At 31.4% G+C, this 24846-nt stretch overlaps 2 protein-coding genes across 4 annotated transcripts; one reads left to right on the top strand and one right to left on the bottom strand.

Moving 5' to 3' along the window:
* Nucleotides 1-659: 659 nt before the first annotated feature.
* Nucleotides 660-5390, bottom strand: LOC124830688 (furry). Its single transcript, XM_047304473.2, has 2 exons — nt 4923-5390; nt 660-958 (listed from the first exon to the last, which is right to left on the bottom strand). Exon 1 carries the CDS (start codon nt 5311-5313, stop codon nt 4930-4932), a length of 384 nt encoding a protein of 127 aa, XP_047160429.1. The 5' UTR covers nt 5314-5390; the 3' UTR covers nt 660-958; nt 4923-4929.
* Nucleotides 5391-15392: 10002 nt separating this feature from the next.
* Nucleotides 15393-22313, top strand: LOC124830687 (Nuclear transport factor 2 (NTF2) family protein with RNA binding (RRM-RBD-RNP motifs) domain-containing protein). 3 transcript variants are annotated; one of them, XM_047304472.2, is made up of 9 exons: nt 15393-15594; nt 16635-16820; nt 18278-18578; nt 18702-18940; nt 19029-19203; nt 19449-19570; nt 19662-19724; nt 21506-21569; nt 21658-22313. In XM_047304472.2, the coding sequence occupies exons 2-9, from the start codon at nt 16635-16637 to the stop codon at nt 21897-21899; spliced, it is 1392 nt and encodes a 463-aa protein (XP_047160428.1). In that variant the 5' UTR covers nt 15393-15594; the 3' UTR covers nt 21900-22313. The 3 variants fall into 3 exon arrangements, with proteins under 3 accessions (XP_047160428.1, XP_087961186.1, XP_087961187.1); XM_088105060.1 differs by having other exon boundaries at nt 15393-15602; XM_088105061.1 differs by lacking the exon at nt 15393-15594 and adding an exon at nt 15721-15740.
* Nucleotides 22314-24846: the final 2533 nt, after the last annotated feature.

Raw genomic sequence — 24846 nt, 5'->3', positions numbered from 1 at the left:
ATAATAATAATTTTTATAAAAACTGAAAATTTTAAATAAATAAATAAACAAAATCGGCATTCTTGAGAATGTCTCAAGGTAATTTTGCACGTGAGAGAATCCTCTCCCCATTTATGAAATAAGGGATGTGGTCCAATCAAATGGCACAAGTATGGAACAACCAAAGCTTATATTTGTTCACTTCAGTATGGAACAAGTTGGCTGAGTGGTTTCTATATATTATAGGCAATTACATTCCTGTGTAGCTGTTCTATGTGAACAATTATCATGTGTCTTTAGTCATGAGTCAAGACATATCATACCGTATACTGAATGTAATTTTTATCACTGTACCCATCAAATTTCGTCCTGCAGTCTATCAGTCTTCCGGAATGGGATAAGTATCTTCTGAGAAAAAAAAAATATTCCAGCCAGAAAGTAAAATCTACTTCGATGGAGTGCGGGCAGAAATTTGATAGGATGCATGAAGAATGCAGGAAGTCCTTGCCTTAGAAGAATGGAGGCAACAGATACTTTGATGTCATTTTAGAAACCCAATTTGTCAAAAGCAAATAAATGTCTTAGGTGAAGGCACGTTTAAACAAAATATGGATTTCATTTCCAAGATATGTGTATGTGTGCTACACGCTCCATCAAGTTGCCCTGAAGAAATTTTGAAATGACATTCAAAAGCTTCTCTCGTAATCAAAATAAACAAGGAAATTTCGAGGGCAAGTATTCAATTTACCCATTATCAAGTCATTGAATCAATTTACTTTTTTATCCCACATTCACAAAGTAAACAAATAGTTAAACTTAACCCCAGCCAGCTACACTTTATTGATATCAAATGTTTACACGCCTCCTTAAAATGGACGGCCGCACAGGCCGGTGCTAAAAGACTAATAGGATCTTTTTTCCATTGACAAAAAAACAGAAAGTTGACTGGGCCAATAATGTCCTCATTAAGAGCACAAACCTGATCAAAAAAAAAAAAACAGTCAATCAGAGTTATGATAGCAAGTGTATACTGCGATTAATGCATTATAGTTATACGACTGAATAACAGGATCCAACCACAGCAAGAATGATTTCATTTTCTTTCTTTCCACACTAAAAGAAAGACATACACTAAAGCAGCAACGCCAGGTGCATCATAGTTTTCTTTGCTTTGGTATTTGTTTAGACCGTTTATTAACATGGATATCAGAGCAGAGCTACCAACCCAAAATGGGGGAAAGGTAATTTTTTTTTATCAAAAGTATGTCGATATAAGGCATATTTAACAAGTCAATAACAAGAGGCTAAAGCCGAGGATAAACAGAGGTTGTCTCACAGTAAAGAAAAAAAGGATAAAATTGTAAAAGAATAGAAGTTGCAGCAAGAAAAGTAATGCAAGTATGAACTATGAACAAAGTCAGGAAGAAGGTATACTCAACAGAAGTTAAGGAGCTGCCTGAAAATTTTGAGCTGCTGGAAAAGCAAGGCTTTCACCAGAAGAGGCATTAGCAGCCAATGATGGAAGATGCAAGAAAAAGTAGTAAAACCCGGCATCATTCTTCAAAGAATGAAGGGTGTTTCAACTCCTTTGTATTCTGATGGAAGAAAAATTATGAAATTTCATAAACCACCTCAATCTGAGTAGTAGAATCAACAAAAGGAGCGCAAAGCAGGAATTCAGTGAAATCTTAGACATGGTGGCTGTGACAGCCACCATACAGGCTGCTATCACCACTGCACAAAAACATAATGAAACACCACTTCCAATGTGGTCAGACTGCACGAACAAAGGACTTTCTTATTTAGTTGTGCACACGTACACCAGGTACCCACTATATCCCCTCCTAAGAAAATATTTTCCCATGGAATTTCTCAGACTAACCCTTCTAAACTTCCCAAAATCCAATTGGTGTTGCTCCTCTAGCCCTATTTGGGGAGCAATACACTTTCAGGTAAATATTTGTTGGTTGATGACAAATTTTAGGATGTTGTCATATCTCTCTTTTCTAGCTTCATCACACCAGAGTGCCAATGTTACAAATTCTAATGTGTCTAGTCCCTTGATATTTTCACCAACCCCCTTGGTTTCTTGAAGGCCCATAGATCACCCTTTTCTCCTAATCATGGCATCAACTACGTCCATAGATCATCCTTTCTTGAAGTATCTATTATTACCAACTCTATCCCGACACTTTCTTTACTTCTCAATAATTTTTTACCCAGAGCAACATCATTCATCAGTTGCACCCAGAGCTTGAGTATATTGACCTAATAGATGGTAACTACAATTTGAATGCTATCAACCAATTGGCCACCAGGGTGAGCTAGAGTGCAGAGGTTCTTCGGTGGTGAATATCAAAATAGATAGCATGAGCTATAGTCCCCCCATTTGATGCATGCCAAAGACCAAGTGGACCAAGGGTAAGGCGTGGACTACCCTTAAGCCTTCCTCATTGTTTCAGAAATTAGGTTCAAAACCACAAAAAAGACATAATAGCAATACGGAATTGGGTCTGACCCACAATGCTAAGGAAGAATTCCTTTTAGAGACATTTGATAGCAGCCAATCCAACTCAATGAACATCTACATGATTAAGTGAACCTAATATATCATCAAATATAGTGTGGCCTGCAGGATGGTGCTCTCTATTAGCCAGGGAATCAGGTACACCTCCTTTCAACAGAATCATTATTTTTCTTCAGTGGATTAAGTTCATCCAATAGATAAAAAGGTAAGACATTTTCTGTAATTTAAATCCTTCCCCTCCTTCCTTCCTCTGATTCTTACAAACTCCTCTTTGATTCTTCACATGGCTGTAACCAATATTTACCACCTTTTAGAAATTTCAAGCTCAAGCTTTCCTGAAATTCTATCCCAGCGTTGTTCCACCAATACTAAAACTTTTTCAAGGTCCTATCTAGCCACAACAAACCACACGATCTACGTTCTGCTTGTGGAACAACATTTTGTATCTTTCAGGAGTTCTGCATCCAAAAAAGGGGCTATTGCAATCCAGGAGCAGTTTCCTCTTCCATCCCTACCCTCTCCCTTGGGTCAAACCTACTTCCTTCACCTGAATAATTGTAATTTTTTTCTGTATGGGTTTCTAACGTTCAAGATGTTGCTTCTTTGCTCAAGTCCTCAGATCAAATGGTTCTTTCTCTAATTCACTTCCTGCTTGGCAGCTTCCTCATTTGAAACAAATAGCAATATCATCAGGATACTGAGGTCAAAGCCACTTGAAAACAGCCTTCACAAAGGTCAGCAAATTTGCTGGTTACGCCTTTTTCACCAAAGCCACCAACAAAGACAAACAACTCTCAAAGCCCTCACAATATGTTCTGATGGCATCAAAACACAGCTCAATGATAATTAACCAACAAAAAGCCTCCTTTCCAACAATTGGAATTATCCTAGACATTCAGTAGCTTTGACTCCCAGGCCAGGAGCACTAATAATGCTTCATAGATACTGGTATGGAATGTAAAGATTAACCAAAAGAGAAATTTATTCAACATTCTCCCCCAACTCTGAATCCGTAGAATTCAAGGTGAAGAGCAACAATGGCTAACAACAGAATCAAAAGCTTGGTCTCTCCTGTTGGGAATTCTCACGTCACCTATCTCAATTCTTGGAGTGCGGATTATACATCTGTTGGACAACTTCACTTAATGTCAATTGGTTTTAAGTTGAAATCTATGATGGATCAAAGTATATAGCTTATCTTAGTAATTCTCTATTCTAGTTGGCTCGTTTGATTTGGCAGACATATGTGGAAGGGGGGTGTTGGGAAGTCCTACTTCGTCAGCCTCAATTCCTGAAGTGTGGCAATTTCATTTAATGTCAATTGGTTTTAAGTTGAAATCTGATCTTTTACACCCAAAACTAATTAGCTAACTAACTGAATACACCTATATTCACTAACTCTGTCTATCCTGCCACAGCTACTACAGTTAAAGAGCTAACTAAGAGCGGCGGGCCTATTTGGCTCTTTAGTGATTCATCATCTACCTGATCGAGGAATGAAAGACTGAGCTTGAAGATAGCACCAACTTCCTCGTGGGCATAAGCAGAATCAGGCAATCCAAGGATCTAGCCATTTGTAGATTCTCATAGAAGATAATTCATTGGCTTTCTACTGTTATACCTGCATACCTGACGAACCAATGAAGAATAGAAGAGTTGGTAGACTTTGTCACAGCATTAAAAGGAAAGTGGGGAAGAATATGCCTTCCATCGTCAATGGTGTTTCCTTCATCATAGATAATGGCTTTTGGGGTATATACCATCTCTGAGGCTTTAAGAGATGGCTCGGGTCATCCTGCTCCAACCCCAACCACCAAGGAATAGTACCAGCAGTAAGGAAAGACAGCAAAATAAGACGGACAAAAAGGAGACGGATTGACAGAGATCTTGCTTCAAAAAGCGTAGCAGATATTTCTACAAGAATTCCACGTATCATCTAATACTTGCTTTCCTAACTGGGTTATGTCGCTAATAAAACTTATCATTTGAGTGTATAAGACTAGCATTGGCAAAATCCTATTTACAATCCATTTCATAAATTCAACAAAGTTTTACACAGAATCCAACCAGCCTAATCTATTTAACCTCTTATTTCATTTGTACTTCTGGCTACATAAAGTTTAAGTGAAAGCACAACGAAACAAAAAATAACCAGCTTCGTTAGACCTTCTAAAAAAATAAATTGAAACATAAGAAGGAAGAAAAGGTTGAAAATTGAAATTGAGTTAAATAACTCCATAATCCAAACACCAGAGAGATCGTTAAAACAACAATAATTCCCCGGTTTTTGACTCAACCATAAAGCTTCCCAAACATTTGGAAGTGATGAATCCAATATTAGCTTCTGAGGCTAATCACGCGAATCCAAACACAATAACACGAAAACCCCTAATTAACGGAAGCGGGGAAAAGTGACCTGAGAGTCAGCCCTGGTATCCGCCGCCGATAGCATTGATGTCCTCCTCGACGGCGGAGTTGAGATAAACGGGGGGAAAGTCAGAGACAGCGAAGGTCTGCTCCTTGGCGAGCTTCTCGACATCAGCCTTCTTCAAAACGGTGCGGCGGATGGGAGGGCGGTTGCGGCGCTGGTCGCGCGAGAAGTATTTGATATCGTAGACGGTCTCGGGGAGGGAGTTGGGGATGCAGGGTTTCTCCTTGGTGGTTGCTGGGCACTGCAGGCGGTATTCGGTGGCCAAGGGCACAGCGGATCTGTACTCAGGGTCGGCGCAGGGACCCGTGATCTCCCATGGCTTCTTTATGTAGCGCTTCAGAGTCTGCACCAGTGAATTCGACGCCGATTTCGCCATTAAACCAATAAAACTACGAAGACAAGAAAACTGGGTTTCTCAATCACCTGATCAAATCAAATCCCACTCACTCCCTTTGATTTTCATTCCTTTCAATCCCAAACATATCCGGGTCCAGACCCGACTCGAACCCGGATCCAGAACCTTAAGTATGTAACTAGAGGTGAAAAATATGGGCCATGAAGTGTTTATTTTGTTGGTGGGTGTATAAACTCCTTTAAGAGCTAATTTCTATAAAAAAATAATAACTTCCTTTAAACAAATGAAATAGTTATTTTTAATGATTTTCTTAACTAGTATTTTGATTTTTAGCTTCTACCATGCATAGGATAGATGGTTATTTTATATAGTTAAATTTTTAAATAAATATTTTATATATTAAATTCTATTTTGTTATTGAAATTTAAAAAAAAAACTGTTGAAATTTAATTTCGAAATAAAAGTATTATTTTAAAATACAAGTATTTAAAAAAAAAGTACAGAATAATGATAAAAGAAGAGTGATCTGATATTATTAACAAAATTCCCTAGTTAAATCAAATTACTATAAAATAAAAATTAAGATTAAAGTTGAAAAAAACAAAAAGCTCTAATTCTTATATTATTGTATAAGTGTAGAAAACTATTTCCTAAATAAATAAATAATAAATAATATATATATATATATATATATATATATATATGAAAGAACTTGAGAAAGAATTATAATTCAATAATTTATAATAAGTCAAATATCAACTTTGAATTTTATAATATTTTATAAACGAGAGAATTTAATAAACAAAAATCATGAATATAATTAAAGAATAATTTAAAAAATTAAATAAATTATAATTTTATTTTAATTTTACATAATATTAAATTGGTTAGATAAGTTTATTTTTTAAAGTTCAATTTTGTCATTTTTTTTCCTGTTATTTTATGTTTTAGGTTTTGAGTTTTATTTTAGACTTTTTAGGTTTTCTTAAATTTATCTGTCAATATATAGTGATACCAAAAAGTTGAAGTAAACATTTTTTAAGTTATATTATATATTGTATTTTTTGAGATAAAATTTTCTTGGTTATTGGATTATAACTTTAATTCTTATCAAATATTAACATATTTGTGACCAATATTCACTTTACTTGTCAATTTACACATCTTCATTATTGTCTTATTTTGCATCTTTTTCTGATTTATTTTTGTTGGGCTTATTGAAGATTTAAATTAAAAAAAGATCGTACTCTTTCTTAGACAATATCGTATCATGTGGTATCAGAATAAGGTTAATGTTTAAATATCCTCTTTATCTTATTTTTCTCTCATATTAAAAAACAATATTTTATCCAATTTCATTAAGTTTTAATGTTTCATGTCTTTCATTTAAATTGTGTATTTCTACATTTGAACCCTAAAAAGGATCTATTTCTTTATTTTTCTATTAAGTGTAGTCCGAATTAACTATTTACCTTCATCTTGCATGAGTTTTTCTTTTTTGTTGAACTGTAATTGAAAAAAAAAAACAAACTTGTGTAAGACCCAGGAAAATTCAATGTAGTAAGAGGATAATGTGAACATGTTAGATGTTTATTAATAAGAAAAAACATGTTTTACACAAAGGTTGTGTAGCTCAATTGGTGAAAGCTCTTCCGTCAGTTAAGCAAAAAAACAAGAAAAATATTGGTTTAGAGGAGAAATTAGTTTCTAAAACTAATCAATTGGTTTTTATTGGATGATGGTTTTTTAGGAAATAGGGTTTGGTAGGCGGTTAAGGTATAAGGTTAGGCTGAGCATAAGTTATTAATAAAAAAAGTCTTAAGGTGAAGTTTGGCATAAAAACACTACTACTGTCATGAGTGAGAGAGAGTTGTATTTTCACTTCTTTGTTTTGTCAAAGAGGGAGAGGAACGTGTGCATGGAGACCAAATAGAAGGAGTCTTTGTGATGTGTTCTGTAACCTTAAAGCCTGTAATTTTTGTTTGTTTAAAAGGTATGGGGAATTATCCTTATTGGTTGTTTTGTATCATTCTAAATGTTTGTTGTGATGTTTGTAAGGGATGTTAAACCTTGGTGTGTTTGGACATGAATATTTCTTTGATGATTGTTGTATGTAGATTGGGTAATTATTAGTTGTGATCAATGTCATATTGTATTAGATAAATTTAATTATGGTGTTTAAGAGTTTATCAGTGCAGTGGAATCAATCCAGGTATGTAATGACTTTGGTATAAGAGTTGTGATTTGTTGTCAATTGGTCTGTTGTGATATTGAAACGAGGCTACAAATGAAAGGTATTTTAGGTTCAAAAACTAAGGGTTAATTGTTGTTTTTGGAGGCAAAATTATTGGTGCTAGAGTGGTCATGTTTTCTTTGGTTCAAAGTTTGCAATTTGGTGTATTAAAAGGTTTTAAGTTTTGGAATTTTCTTTTAGATAGTGTGCGTTGGAATTGTAAGTGCAGTGGTTGTTCCCAACATTATTAGTTGGTGTAATGAATGTTTTAAATGTCCAATTAGTTTTAACATGGAAACTTATATTTGAGAATATTTCTTGATGTAGTGTTGTGCTTTAAGCGTGTACCTAAGTTGTTAGACGTTGGGTCATCAGGAGACGCTAGGTTGTTTGTGGGTGTAAGACGTTGGGTCATATGGGGACACTGGATCGTTTATGGACGTTGGTTCATCTGGAGATGATGCAACTGAGTTGTTAGACATTGGGTTGTCTGAGGTTGTAACTGAGTTGTTAGAAGTTAGGTTGTTTTGAGGACGTTGGGTCATCTATAGGTGTAACTTAGTTGTTAGACAATGGGTCGTATGAGGGTGTAATTGAGTTGTTAGACATTAGGTCGTCTAGGGATGTAAGACGTTGGTTCGTCTATGGGGGGTAAGACGTTGGTTCGTCTAGGGATGCTAGGTCATCTAAGGGTGTAACTGAGTTGTTAAAATAGGTTGTCTGGGGGTGAGGACAAAATGTTTGTCTTGTGATGATATATGTGTCAAGTTGTTGTGATGACTTTGATGTTTTATGAATGTTATGCCTTGTTGCAGTACTTCGTAAATATAGGGTTGTACCTTTCATATTCCAAGTCAATAGAAAGGTAGTTACAATTCCTCTTTGAAAGGTATAAAGATGAATCTCTTTATCTATAAGAGACCATATAAGAGATAAAGTTTGAGTACTGCCCTCTCTTCTTCCGGTGGGATAGAAAGGGAAGAATGTCTCGCCCAAAGGTTTATGACTTCAGTTTAGTATAGTGCCCGTTGTGAGCAATTGTGGAGTTTTACTCATATGTCCTTGAGAAGCACGAGAGATAAGTCCAAAGTTGTAGTGGAAGATAACTTGAATTGTCCTATTTTGGTGAACATGTTTTGTACGGTAGAGAACGTTTTGGGTATGCTTATAATTGAGATGACCTTGTTTGATGTGTCATATTGATAGCATTAAATGTTTATTGTTTATGTTATTTTATTGGATGATTATTCTGGCAACTCATCCTTATTGTTTATGTGTGTTGTAATAATTGTATAACTTGTGTTGTTATATGAGAGCATATGTTCTTATATATGTCTCTACTGATGAGTAGAGTGACAAGATGCTTCAGAAGTGCTTGAGGAATTTTCTAATTTAGGTTTTTAAACAGTTCAAGTTAATTTTTGATGTAATGATTTTGGATTAATATTAAGAAGTACTAATTCATTTTGTTTTGTTTTGTTGCCTAAGGAAAATTTGTTCACCAAGAAGCAGTGGCACCAACAATGGAAGAAGAAATCATGATATTACCTAGGAAATATTTATTCATCAAGGAATAATGACAACAAAATGAAAGGAAAAAAGAATGATAGAAAAGGAAGACATAAGCTCGAAATTCGATGAATTTGTGTTTGATACTCCATGACCTTCTTTATCAATCACTTCAGAAAGTCAAAGTCATTTTATTAGTTTGGACACAAACTTAAAAAATAGTTGCACATGAGTTAGTTTGTTTGTCCATTCCCAGCCAAACTATGGGTAAGGATGCAAGTTTGGAAATATAAGTACACGAGTTAGCTTACTTGTCTATCTATAAGCAACTTAAGGACAACCAAAGTCATACTTATAGTTTGAGTGTTTATTTTGGCAATATTGTTTTGAATTTCTTTGAGTAGTGCATCTTTAATTTTAAAATGTTTGATTATTTGTGCTAGTGGTTATTTGATCTTAGAGGTTGACCTTTAAAGTCTTTGATAATAAGAGATTGGCCTTCCAAGATCCCAGTCTCATTTTAGTATAATTTCTATTTTGGATTATTTTATATTTCTGTGTTTGATTTATGTTTGCATGTGATCTTTTAGACCTTGAGTCGAATTCTTTTCAAAGAATGATAAAGAATCCTCAAGTGATACAAATTTGAAAACAAATTCTATTCAAAAAGAAGATATGAGAGAGGATTATCTCATGAACATATATGAGAATAATTTAAGGAAGAACATTTGTAATTCAAATAATCTATAAAAAAAGTTAAAGATCAATTTTAATCTTATAATGTTTCTCGAAAGGAACTTAAAACAATATCAAGACCAGGAGCACAATTGAAGAATAATGTAAGAAATCAAATAAATTGTGATTTAATTTTAATTTTACATAATATTAAATCTATTGGACAAATAGGTCTCATTAGGGGAAAGTTTATATCTATAATTTTTTTATTTTATCTTATTTTTTATGTATTTTGGACTCACTAATGTTTTCATTATGCTGTGATTTATTTTTATTGTGTCTTCAAATTTAGAAAAAATATTTTTTTTGTTTTTATTATGAGGATTCAAAGTTCCCAAATACATTTTAGGGTTAAATATGTTTTTAGTCCCTAAACTATTGGCCGTTTCTGGTTTTCGTCCCTCTTCCAAAGTAAGGTACAATTTGGTCCTCATTCTTTAGAAAAACGTTCGTTTTAGTCCTCAAAATTTTGTTTTTAGTCCTCGTTTTAGTCCTCAAAACGTTCGTTTTTTCGACTAAAACGAACGTTTTTTAAAGATTGAGGACTAAATTGTACCTTACTTTGGAAGAGGGACGAAAACCAAAAACGGTCATATTTAACCCTACATTTTATTTAGAAAGAGGTCATAAAAGAGTGATTGAGGAGAATTTAGAGGATTTGAAAGTAAATTTTTTTGTTATTTTTTTGAGTGGATTTGGAGGCAAGTGAGAGTGAATTTGGAAGTAAAGTTTGTGAGAATTAGTGTAGGATTTGATTGACGTGACAGATTAAAAAAATTTACTTCCAAATTCACTCTCATTTACCTCCAAATTCACTCAAATAAACAACAAAAAAATTTACCTTCAAATCCCCTCAATCACTCTCTCCAAATCCGAAATCTATTCAAGTGAACAAAGTCTTAGTAATAAAAGGCTTAGAATTATACTAAAGGGTTGTTTTTAAAATTATTAAGCATCACACTGAGTCAATCACTCGTTATGAACTTGTAATAATTAGTTGTGAAATTGAACGGAAATTTGGCTGTAAAAGATACGAAGAAAACCAAGCCTTGTCTTCTTCTATCTCCCCCTTTCACTATCAATATCCAGCCAAAACAACTGCTTTCAATCATGTTTTTTCCTTATATATTTTTGGTTTTGTACATTGTGTTTTTGGGTGCAATGTGTTTAGGCTTTTGGTTTGTATTAATTTATAATTGATTTGTAATTGAAAAATTAAAATCATTTTATTGATAAGTGTTCCAATAAATTGAGGTTAGATTCAATATTTTTTATTCAGAAATTGAGATTGCTTCCGCAAATGAAATATTTTTTTTTATTGACATACCTATTTTCAAAGACAGAAACTATGATCATTGATGTGTTCAAGTGTGAGTGATCTTTTAGTTTCAAGAATTTATAGGAGTGGTGCAATAATTCAAGACTTTGAATGAAATTAAACTTACGTACAGAAGGCAACTTATCGTGATTTGATAAGAAAATATGTAAAATTCAACATTCTTGAATATTGACACAATTTTTTTTAAACGAGCTGCTAGTATTACAAATAAAGCAGACAATTATACAAATCTTAACTGATATTAAGAAATTGATTTTGAATCTAATTAAATTTAACAAAAATCAAATTATAAGATAAAATTTATATATTATTGTTAAATATATTATTTTTCATGTTACTTTTATTTTTTATTTTTAATTAAGTTATTATTATTATGTATTTGTATTTTGGGTTTAATTTTTATATATTTTTTTATAAATAAAGTATCTTATATGGATCAAGTAGATATTATATATATATATATATATATATATTATTAAACAATTATAAATTAATTTGATTTTCAATTGAGATTTAAAGAATAAAAAACTGTTTATATAAACTTTTAAAATTAAAGAAAAGTACTTTATGAATCATATGATAATATTATCGTTAAAATTTAAAAGGATTAAGATGAAAGATTTTATATTAATGATCATGAAAGAAAAAGATAACAGTGCATCAAGTTTCGTTTAACTTATGTAAAGTACAGTTAAATTATTACAATTAGACTTAAATGGCAAATCAATGGCATCAATTTATGCCAATTAAGAGCATTGCTTTCAAGTAGAAGGTGAAAGGAAACCAGATAAAGATATTTTTAGAGACTAACCTAATAAATTAAAAACTTCCAATAACCATTTGTTAACTGCAATAAAATAGAAAAACAATTTTTATTTTTTATCAATCTTGTATATGATATTTTTTTCTCTTCTCCCTCTCTCTCTTTCTCTCTCTATATAATATATATATATATATATATATATATATATATATATATATATATATATATATATATATATATAATATCTACATGTGTGATTACATATATGTTTGAATAAAACTTTGTATTGAATGAAGAGAAGAAAAAGGTTAAGTTATTATAATAGTTTCCTGTTATTTTTTTGAATCGTTGTTTTCAAATTCTTAAACACACTTAATTGGTCTAAAAGTAAATAATTTTCTAATTTGATATGTAATATATTCTAAATTTACGCGCCAAAGAACGTTAATATCAACTTAACATAAAGTACCAAAATTAACTCTATTTAAAAATATTAAATGAAAATATTCATAGGAATATAAATGAATAATAGAATATTAATTAAACCTTTAAAATAAGATATTTTGCAATTAAAAGTTATGCAACAAAATACTTCATAACTTAAATTTAGGAAGGTGAGTTTTGCTTCTCTCTCTATATCAATCTTTTCTATTCAAACTCAAATAAATGAATTTACCTCACTTTACTTTTGAAATTAGCCATTTTCCAACTATGATGTTATTTGTGTCTTTCCTCTCTCTCACTCTTATGCAATCAACACGTCAAAGGTTTGAAAAAGTATAGGACAAGGTATCATCAATAAAATACTAATTTACATAGAATTAGAAACAGATCTATTAAAAATTTAATAATAAAACTCGGTTAAAAATGAAAATGATATTTTGTAATGTTACTTTTATATTGTTTACTATTTCTCTTTTTCGTTTAAAGTTATTTTAAATAAACTAATAAGTACAACGTTTTTTCTCTCCATTTTTTCATATAATATCAATAATTTTATTTTATTTTACCTATTTCATTGTACATCACTATAAATTATTACTCTTCCATTTTCATTTATAAAAGAATAAATCCATATAAAATCATTAAAAGTCTCTATGTTTGTCTTCGAAATATCTTCTTCATCAATATAGAAAGAGAGATTATGATAATAATAATATAACCAAAAGGTGGCAAAGTCTTTTAGTAAAGATATAATTAAATAAAATAAAAATAACTTTTTTTACTTATGCATTAAAAAAATTATAAACAAAATCTAAAGGAGTACTTTGAAAAATAAAAGTTATCTATATATATATATATATATATATATATATATATACCTATATATAAGAACACCTACCTAAATTTGTTGTTAATTTCCATTACAAAGTATACAAAAATCAGATTGAAAGTTACACACAGCTTAATTAATACGCGTCAACAAGTCCCTTCAAACAAAATGTAACCAATAAGGTCACACCAAATACAAAAAGAAATATAACTTCAAAATTATGGATATTTTAATAGAATTTAGGGAAAAGTCAACAACAATAAAAGTTTACTTGGATTTTAGAATTAAAAGTTTCAAAGATCTCTTTCCCATAACTTTATTTTTACTCAAATTGTAGTTATTTTTGTTTGGTTTAGCCGAATTGAAACATTATAATTATATGGGTTTTGTCTTTTTTGCTAGATTGTTTGCTTTGGTTAATTTTTGTTGTAAATCTAGTTACTTAATTTTTGTTCTTTTTGTTGAGTTTTTTTTTTCAAGTTTTAGCATTTTGGTTTTATTGACTATTTTCTATGTATCTTTTAATATCTTGGTTAGCCTTCTTAAAATATTTTGCTTTCAAGTTTTCCCTTTTTTTTTATGTTTTTATTTAGTAGTTTTTTATCCTTAAAAAAAATCGCTACAAATACTATGTTAATGTGTTTCTTTGTTTAAAGAAATGCTTTCTTATTGGATATGTCAATCAAAATTATAAATTTTTTAAAAGTGAAATAAAGTAAGTCACAATTTTTAACATTTTTTTAGTGTAAAAGTGTAAACGTTTTGGGTTTTGACACTTAGAAGAGTAGAATTTCACTCTAGCAAAACAGCATAGTTTTTATTTTTCTTTTTTCCCTTTATTTTGTTTTAATGTCTTCAAAAAATTCTCCCCTCAATTTAAGAGAGACCAACATTTGTTTGCAAATAAATTACATGCAAAAATGAAATAGAAAAGCATAAGAAGATGAATAAAATCTACAAAAATAGATATATTGGAAAAATTATTAATGAATAGAAAAAAAAAATGGAAAGAAAGAGTACAGAGGAGAAAAGGGAGAAAAGGAAGATAAAGAATATCAAGAAATCATTTTTATGAAAATGAAATATCCATGATTTGGTTACAAAAATACATAAATCATTCGAAAGTCCTGAAAAAAAACATGAAACAAAATAACTTGAAGAAAAACTTAAAGATTATTTAAAAGAAAATACATTTTTTGTGATTTGAGAAAATAAGAAAAAGTAGGTTACGGTCATGAACTTAACAATTTAGTAGTTAGGAAGTTGTAAATTCCTCATGTTCATCATCATGGAATGCCCATACCTTCATACAATGACTTTGCATTAGTTTGTTTCTTGTGCTTATGTTTATGCATAAATGAGTGTATCATTGATTTTGTTTTGTGGAATTTGATGTTAAATTTGGTAAGACATTAACATTGTGTGATGTTTTTTTTATGTGTAAGTAATTCATCTTAATTATGCATGCTAACTATAAAGTAGAACAGCCAGAGATAAAATGGCATAATAGTATATTATTGTATGCTAATAATTATGTTTAATAACAATAAATAAAAACTAATGATAATTATATTCTTAATGTAGAATTTTATTACAAGGTAAACAAGTCAAACACATGTTTTCATGACTTGGTGAGATAGAAGTATATTATGAACAAAATATTATTCTATGTGCATTAATTAATCAACTGAAATACAATGAAAAAGATACAGAGACATAAATTGATTTTAAAAATTATTGATTTATCTGACCTGTTATGATTTGTTTTAATAAACATTGAACTTAGAGAAAGTATATTCAATGAAACTACTTGAAATTTCACCTCACATTTAATTCAAATCATATCTTTATATACTAACAAATTTATGTAGTTGTTTATGGAATAAATTAGATATGAAAATATATATGTTAAATTTTATGTTACATATAACACATAATTTGAACGCACAAAATAATAACCTTTTTTATAATATCATCATAGTTAATCCTAACATTAGAAGTTTGCATGATGTATAACTCAGCAACCGTGTTTTATTTATAATATAGAAACTAAAGTAACTGAATAAATTAAAACTGAATCTAATTAAAAACTTATAGATTTCCAGTATTATTATAACTTTTTTCTACCAAACTTTTAATTATATCATAAACAAAATATTTAAAACATTTAATGTTTTAAAACTATTTATACCCATTATACGCGAGAGACGCACTAGTAGATTAGAATATATTATTGTTATTGATTATAGATAATAAACGTGGGAAAGGCATCTTAGAAAAAAGGAAAAAGCAACAGCGGGAGTCATCGTCTCTTGTGATCTCCGAACACAACACAAACACATACTAAGCTTCAGAATCTTTACTCTCTCTCTATCTCTTCCCACGCCCTTCAAGGACTCTGTCTTGTTCGATCTCTCTCTCCTTCATAACTCGTGTCTTCAACCAACCAGGTACGCACGTGCGTCTATAAACTCTTTTTTGCCTAATAATAGTTGTCGGATACGCTGGTTTTCGGTTATGGTTTTGTTTACTAGCTTCCTTCCTACCTGATCTGTCAATACCGCGTCGTTTTGGACCAATTCCTCTCCCTTAGGATGTACGCTGTTTTTCGTTCCAGGCTTTTCTCACTTTTTCAAAATTCGTTAACTCCTTTGTTTACTCTCCACGATTTCAATGGTTCCGATGTAGACTTTCATTCTGTTTAGGGTTTTTACTAGGATTTTATTGTTCTCGTGATTTGTGGGTTTCCGCTTCTAAGTCGTGTAAAATTGCTTAACTGTTCCAATGTTCACGTTTCTAAGTTAGGATAACGAATATAATGCTCTTTAGTGGCTTGATTAGGGTGTTGTATTGCGTTAGCACTTATATACTGTTGCAAATTTACTGTAGTCCTCGCACTTGACCTGGAACCGGGACATTGGTTTAGGCATTCTGATCTTCACAGTACCTATCTTTGTCGTTTTTCGAACAGCTATTGGCAGTGTTTCGCCCTTTCGCGTGTGATTCATAACATTCAGCTTCATCATTTGTTTTAGGGACGATTGGACGAAACAACATGTGGTGACACTGGCTAGCAGTCTCGAGAGTTTCTTGTTTAAGGGATTCGTGTGTTTGATAGTTAGTGAATGTGAAATTTCATTCTTGTGTATCTCTACCTACATTTGTGTTTTCCCCTTTATTTGTAGGTTCTGATCTGAAGCTTTGCAATTCTGTTCGCCCAAAATCTTGATTTGAAGACACCTAGTTTGTTTTTGGATTAGTTTCTTTTGTGATTTTTTTGCAGATTTTTAAGAGTGTTTTTGTAAAAAAAAACTATTATTTTTTTAAAAGGATTTGTTTTTTGTCCTTTTTAGGACATATAAGTTATGCAAATTCTTTTTGTTTGTTTGAGATGGGGTGGGGCGTAGCTGAGTGGCAAACTTATATATCTCTCTTACTTTCCATAATTAATGAATTTTTCTGCTTTACATTAATGTAAAATTTATTGCAGATGGCAATGCCGGAAACCATCCCTCTGACTACTCCCAGTGCTCAAGTTGTTGGAAATGCCTTTGTGGAGCAATATTATCACATTCTGCACCAATCTCCGAACTTGGTGCACAGGTTTTATCATGATTCAAGTTTCTTAACCAGATCGGACAACAATGGTGTGATGACAACTGTGACAACTGTACAAGTAAGTACATAATCTACCAGGTCATGCATCTGTAGTTCAGTTCTTTGATGATAAAACCATATATTGTTTACATACAACGACATCTAGAATAGTTATCCAGATAAATATTTTTAAAATTGTGAAAGATATAAGGAGACAGAATGCTGGGAAATTGTTATTAACTCTTTGGAATATCTGTGACCGTTTTGAAAATAGTTCTTTTTGACATGCGACATATTTTATATTATGCCTTTTATCTTAGCACTGTTTATAAAATAAAAATTATTGAACTGATGTTTCTTTTTAAATTTTGAATTAAAACTATACAAGATTAATTGGAAGAGGATATGGAGAAAAATTGTAATCGAGTTTGTGTAAGGAATCTAGTATATGAATCCTGACGGTTGTTTCTTGCAGTAATTTAAGAATAAGAGATGAATTTTCTGGGATTTATGTAGAATTATTATTATAATATACTTAATAAGGAGAATTAATTGGTTGTTAGGTTTATTCTGAAATAAAACTCTAAACTTAACAATGCTTCAGATGTCATCCATAAGATTTTTCTTAAAGGTATGATAAATTGCTCTTTTCAAACAAGATGAACTAAGTATTGGTTGGTTCAAAGGAGGGGAAGCGAAGGGAGGAATGGACACCTGTACTTGGTTTGTGAGTGGAGGGGAACAAAAACAAAATATTTTATCCTTGTACTTTATTCCTTTACAATTGATATTAAAATGATCAAACTTAGGTATTCAAAATAAGGATTATTTAGTCAGCACAGTTCACAGTGTTTAGGCTTCCCCTGTTTCCAAATACGCCTAATATTGGAGGGGTTGGGGGCTAAAAATGGGAAGGAAAGGATTTTATTCCCTATTTACCCTCCCTTCATTCCTTGCCAACCAAATATTATGCAAGAAATCTGACATGAGAAGTCACGGTAAAGGTATGTTTGGAACAAAACTATAACAAGGCTAAAGAATGCTAGTCACTGATGACACTTTTTTTTGTCACAAAAGTTGTGGCCTTGAAGCACAGGCTAAATTATCGATTTCTTTCTGCCTTTGTATCACAATGTTTAGGCAACATGGATACTTTACATTTGTCTACGTTAGATGATTACTATCAGCCCATCTTGTGTCAACTCTTCTATATGTTTGAATCATATTGTTTCATCTATAATTTCTCTATCTCCCTCTATCACTATTGATAGGACTACTATCCATCTAATTTGCACTATGAATTTGGGGCGTGTACCACTTTCTTCAAACATGTTCAAACAGCCTATGGCAATATTCATGCTTTTTGGTATACTTAGCTAAATACTTTTATAATGTGATATAGCCTGCTTGCTCCCTTGCTAAATACATTTGTGACATAATGTGTAGTTTGTGTTTGTGTAATGTTTGTAGACCCTATTAAGCTGCCTATTAGTGGCTTGGTTTCTGATGAATTTCCTTGCCTAACTGTTGGATCAGGAAATCCATGAGAAGATTATTTCCCTGAATTATGAAGATTATACAGCAGAAATAAAAACTGCAGATGCTCAGGAGTCACATAAGGGAGGTGTGATAGTTTTAGTTACTGGGTGCTTAACTGGGAAGGATAATGTGAGAAGGAAGTTCTCACAGACATTCTTTCTGGCTCCACAAGAAAAAGGATATTTTGTCTTAAATGATGTCTTTAGGTACATTGAGGTGAATGATGCACCGCAGTTAAATTCTGCCTCAGTAAATGTCATCAGTGAAAATGCTGAGACAGTGCATGAGCCAGAATCAGGTTTGCATGATTTTTCTCAACACACACACACAAACATGCATATAATATCTATGTTTGTATATATTCTACTGTTATTTGGTTTACTTAACTCTCCATTCATAATTTCTTCTTCTGTACTTCTAGAGGAAACACATGCTCCCAAAATTCTTGTGGAAGACACTGCAACTTCATCAGTGGCAGAGGATGAAAACCATAATAATGGCGGTGAAGTCTATCATCCTCAGGATGAAGAAGAAGGATCAGTTATTGATGAAGAGGTCGCTGAACCCCCTACCGACTTAAGTCAGAATGAAATTGTTACGGTTCAAGATTCAACTTCTGCTGCTCAGGATGATGCACCGAGGAGATCATATGCATCCATTGTGAGTTTGTTCTTATATTTTCTCGCCCTATGTTACTCTTCTGTTTGTTTATATTTTTATTAGATTAATTATGTTCATTTACATGAAGGTAATGAAAAGTAATGTAGCATCTGGCCATGTCTACGTTCCCAGCCGAGCTGCTAGAGTGGCATCTGCTAAATCCAGTGAACAATGGTCTACTACTGCCAAATCAACCCCTGTGCCTGAGTCATTTGTTCCTATTGGTGATAGTGCACCTGAGAGTAGTGACCTTCATGAAGAAGGTATACATTGGTGCTCATTGACATGCTTGGCCGTCATTTTATTTTTCAGATCAGTCAACTATGATCTAGACACATCTTCCTCCTTGGCTTACTTGTTTCATCTAAAAATAACTTGTGAGCAGAAGAGATCTAAACAAATACCTGAAAGAAAAGGAGGCAAAATAATTGAAGTTTATAACTCCATATATACTGTTGTATCTAATTCTACTTTTAAAATCAATTTATCTGTTTTTTACTCTTAACAGTTGAAGGTCACTCCATATATATACGAAACTTGCCATTTAGTGCAACAGTTGAGCAACTTGAAGAAGTCTTTAAGAAATTTGGTCCTATTAAGCATGGTGGTATCCAAGTCAGAAGTAGCAAGGTCTGTGGATTTTACTGTCTGCATTTTCAAATTAACTAAGCATTTTTTGAGGCAAGCTTATGAGCTATACTATATTTTTGGTTTCTTGCAGCACGGATTCTGTTTTGGCTTTGTTGAATTTGAGGAATTGAGTTCCATGCAAAGTGCACTTGAGGTACATATTGTTTATTGAGCTTTTGATCTTTTAGCCATGCAGTGTTGTTTGTTTATTTACCCACAGAAGTAGATGTCCATAAGATTATACTTTTTAATATCTTTTAGTTTATTGATTGTGGTACAAATTAGCATTAGTGTGTATCGATGCTGCCGGTAATTCCCTAGCTTTAGCTTGAGTTGAGAGTATTTTCTGCATCATTTGCTCATAATACATTGCACATTGGTAGAAATCAGATTAAAGCAATATGTGAATGCCTTTGGAAATGGAATTATTTTTTCTGTGTTTAGCATACAGGTGGTCTTGTTAGATATTTATTGAGCATGTTTGTGTTGTAGTGTTATGAAAGACGTCAATGGATCTTATGATTTAGAAGTAATAGGGATAACTCAATTTACACATTAACTGAGATAGAATCCGAGAAGATAATATGAATAGGAGACAATCCTGACCTCACCAACTAGTTTTATTGGTCAAAATCCAAGTTATCAAGTAATATCATAGTCTATCCTAATTCCACTAGAAGGGTACGCATCAAGTCAGGTAAAGGGATGCATTGGAAAAAATTCAAGTCTCACATTAACAAGATATAAGACTCAAGTATGAGTAGGGTGACACTTCACAAGCTAGTCTTGTGTGATTGAACTCAAATTACACGGTGGTGGCAGAGCACATTTTAAATTCTTTAAAAGGATCACGTGGCATATTCATTATGGACCGTGTCCGATCCGAAATCCACTATGCCTTGAGATAGATTTTATACTACTGGATGGGGTTGCCTTGCCTATATGATTTAATGAAACATCATTTGGCTCTGGAAATAAAAAATTCAATAGGTTTTCTTTTACCTTTTTCGTTGGAAACTGTCCCATTTAATCCACTTTTCTAACTGAAGCGCATATTAATTAGTCTTTTTCTCACATGATTGAATTACCATAGGCGAGAGTTTCAGTTTCTTACTTAGTAAGCGCCATTTAAACTCGCTCCCTCTCTCTGATACATCTGATCTTGAACTAATCTTCTCTTGTATCTCGTGTCTTCTCGCCCACCTCAGCATTCCCATCGCCGCTACACTTTTCTGTGCCCTTGCTGACCCTTCATTGTCAATACTCACCACCATAGGGAAAAGCTAGTCTTATCGAACATGTATAACAATTTCTTTTGAAATGGTTTAGAAGACTCAAAGTGGTTAACAAGTAAACTTAATAATCAATTTTCTCTTTGTTTGGTAAAGTGATGCAGATAATTTGTCATAATTAGAAAACTATGTACAATGCTTTCGTTGTTGCACTACATAAAATATAAGTTCACTTTTAATGTTCTGGGCCCTGTGAATTTTTGGTGATAGGCCCAGATGATTTTAACCTTCGAAAAAAAATGTGATACGAAGCCATAGATTCCTTTGCCTAACTGTTTGAGGAAGTAGCTTGGTACTGTGCTGCTTTATTGTTTTGCTTCTTGCCTGACGCATTTTATTGTTAAAAAAATTGTTCTTTTATAATTTTTATTTGCTTATTGGTGTACGTGTCAAAAAGGCAATAATCCCCCACCCCCCAATCACATGATTTATATTTTCCATTCTCTCGTCATTGTAACACTGTTCCTTGCGCCGACCACAAAAACAAGTCAACCAACTTTTTTACTTTTCACCAGTGCCTATGCGAAGTATCATTTTTTACTTTTTACTTGTCTCGACAAAGTATAAGATATATTTGCATTTTTTTTTTCTGGTTTTACCAACATGTTGCTGATCTAGGCACCTTGCTAAAATCTAATTTCAGGCTTCACCTATCTCTGTTGGTGAGCGACAAGCTGTTGTTGAGGAAAAAAGAACTACTACACGAGGTACATTGATATATTTTCATTTTTACTTTTATATTGAGTTAAACATGATCATTTTTAGACGTTGATTATACTTTTTTTCTTATTCTAGTAAGCGGTAGTGGGAGAGGGAGGTATCCTCCAGGAAGAGGTGGTTTCCGAAGCGACAGTTTCAGAGCACGTGGGAAGTTTGGTGGTGGACGAGGTTATGGCAGAAATGAATTCAGAAACCAAGGAGAATTCTCAGGGCAACCTAGGAGTTCTCAACGGCCAAATCAAAATGGAGGTGGGCGTGGTGGTGGACGTCAAGGTGTGGGAAATCGTAATTCTACACCATCATCTTCAGCAGCATGACCATATTGGCTAATTAAATAAGAAAAAAGACAAACAAAAACAATACAAAAGAATCTGGTGGGTTGATTATTTTTTTATAGGAAAAGGAAGCCAAACACCTTTTTCTTTTCCCTTTATTTAGGCATGAGTTCAGGTTTCTGACTATCATCAGTGCAATCATTCAATGGAAGATTAGAGAGTTCATTAGTACTTGCAGAGGTGTTTTGGAGATAGGTCATGTATTTCTTTTTTTTCAGTACCAATGCTCTCTTCTTCCATCTTCCCTTTTCCCAAGTTATTGAGCAACATGTGTTCCTGCGATTGAGTTGTTACACGAATCTCTATTGTGGAGGGTTTATATGTAAATTGGTACTATGTGTATTCTTTTCCTTTTTTCATAAACTTAATGAAAACTGTCTCTACGATTTTAACCCATGAGCAAGGCCGAGTGTAACACTACAATGTGCATGTTCTCTTCATCGGTTAACACTGTCAATTTCTTTTTCATAATGTTTGTTCGAGAGTGAGTGCTCTACTTTAGACGTTCTCAGAGACAGATTATTTCATCTGTACAGCAAAAGAGTTTGCAAATTGCAATGTTGCAGGAACCTACGAGAGATGGCGTCGTAACTTGAACAAACATTCAATTGTTTTAAACCATCCATTAGGAAATTTTGATGATTACAATCTGATAGAGCATAAAATTAGAATATACAAGGATAACCATAAGTACACTGATGTAATATTTAGAGTGCATTTTAATAAAAAGAAGATTATGATAAATGGTGAAAGATGATAACAATTATGCTAATATTAATTACAATAGTAATGGTATTGTTTAGTTTGGATATTATTGAATAAGAAATGTATTGAAACAATCCAAATTTTATATTATTTTCATATAAAACTAAAGATAGTGTCAAAATATATAAAAAGAAGTAATTCTCTCCCCCAAATAACTTTATTTTACAAAATTGAATTAAACTTACATTTATTTATTTATAAAAGTAAAAAAATTAATAATGGTGGTATAAATAATTATAAGACATGCTGATAGTAAAAATAATAATAACAGTAAAAATAATACAGCAAGCAACTGTAATAACAAAATATTGAGCAAAGGTGATACTATGATAGTAATCTATACTTATATAAAAAAGGAATTTTCTTTTTGATATTTACATTTTTCTTTAATTTTATTTTTAAACGACATTTTTTAATTTAAATATTTATTTTTAAAATTTAATAATTTTTTAAATTAAATAAATAAAAATTATCTGTAAAATAAATAAAAACTATCTATAATTAATGTGTAAAAGTTATTTATATTTATTTTTATAATTATAATTTAATTATATTTTATCATAGAAAAAGTAAACACGTGTTTTCACTCGTTATTATAATGAAAAAAAATTCAAATGTTAACCACCGCATTAGCAATTACAAGACCTGTAACTGTCACAACAATGATGAATATTATAATAACTATAATTAGGATAATGATACTTTATAATATTTGATTGACAATATTCTTTTGATAATATTCTTTTGACAAATATTTTAATATGATTGATTCAAAATTATTTTATAATTAATAATAATAATTATAAACATTAACATCAATCAATAATACGTAAATGATGTTAAAATATTATCTAAAAAATGTTGTCAAAATATCATTATTTTATAATTATAGTTAGAAAATAATAATAATATTAGTTGAGGTGATATATATATATATAAGTAATAATTTATAAATGAATATAAGAAAAGTGGTGAGTTACAATTATTTTCTAATTTAACTCTAAAAAAACCTGAAATGTGATGTACCCTCGATATATTAAAGAATAAAGACATCTTATTTTACTGTAATCTAAATAATTGATAATAACAAAATATGAAAGATGGTATGTGACTAACAAAGAAACTTGTAATCCTCTTTGTAAAGAACTTTAGTATTATTTTAATAGAGGATATACATATATCAAATTAACTCTTGTAATATAAATTTGTCGTTATAAATTTAAGGTAAACTTATAGAAAAATATTTATTAAAATTATTGTTATACAAAATGGATAGTACAGGTTGACATTATTCAAATGTGAGTTCTAAGTACGTAAAAATGATTGATTAAAAAAAAGTACATCAAAATCAGGACCGTCCTTTTTTTCATTTTCATTTCAACCGTGGATTAAAAAAAGTACATAAAAATTTGGGTAACTATGCATATCATTATCAAATCCAGTGAATTATGGATAAAGTGAATTCCTTTCTATTTAGTTTTTGAAACCATGAAGACTCTGATCTAGTTGTTCAACAAGTAAAAAAATGAAGTAATCACGTCCTCATAATTAAGATTAAAATGTATTTTTATAACTAAATTGACACTGTGTAATAAAATTTGAAGATTAATTTTTATTTTTCGTACAAAGCAGAATTGTTTATTCAAAGTTTGAATTGACATATACCAAACATTGAAAAAAATGCACAATGTTCCTTATCATATCTATATCTTCTTCCAAAACAAACATTATTGACATTCAATTTTGAATTAAAACATTTCATAAATTTTAAAATTATTTAAATCATTTATATTATGTTCTAATATATTGAGATATCTTTAATAAGTACATGTGTTCATCAAACAAGTTGTCATCGTACATCAATGACTAAGATTTTTTTTTTATTTCTTTAATAATATCGAGATTTTTTAAGTCTGAAAGATTAGGATGCTTGCTGTTACCTTCCAACACTTTTAGAAACATATACATCGTAATAAATACACTAATTAATTGAGTACACTATTAAATACACTAATTAGACGATCTAGGTTAGACATAGTAAAAATAATTTTAGAATATTCTAATTTCTTCTAATCTTTAATTAAACAATTTTTATCTTATTTATCACACCAATATTTTTAGAGTAAGTAAATCGAGATGACATGTACTGACCACATCATCTAAG

Source organism: Vigna umbellata, chromosome 1 (assembly GCF_029865625.1).
Source record: "Vigna umbellata cultivar VRB3 chromosome 1, Vumbellata_1.0, whole genome shotgun sequence".
Lineage (NCBI taxonomy): Eukaryota > Viridiplantae > Streptophyta > Magnoliopsida > Fabales > Fabaceae > Vigna > Vigna umbellata.
Note: the sequence above shows the minus strand (reverse complement) of the source record. Positions and strands in the feature narration are given on the sequence as shown.

Bases quoted from the DNA above. Each gene is read 5' to 3' on its own strand.
- LOC124830688 (XM_047304473.2), bottom strand. From the start codon at position 5,313: ATGGCGAAATCGGCGTCGAATTCACTGGTGCAGACTCTGAAGCGCTAC.
- LOC124830687 (XM_047304472.2), top strand. From the start codon at position 16,635: ATGGCAATGCCGGAAACCATCCCTCTGACTACTCCCAGTGCTCAAGTT. The intron at 19,204-19,448 runs GTATACATTGGT...TACTCTTAACAG, and splicing joins TAGTGACCTTCATGAAGAAG to TTGAAGGTCACTCCATATAT. The intron at 19,725-21,505 runs GTACATATTGTT...ATCTAATTTCAG, and splicing joins CCATGCAAAGTGCACTTGAG to GCTTCACCTATCTCTGTTGG.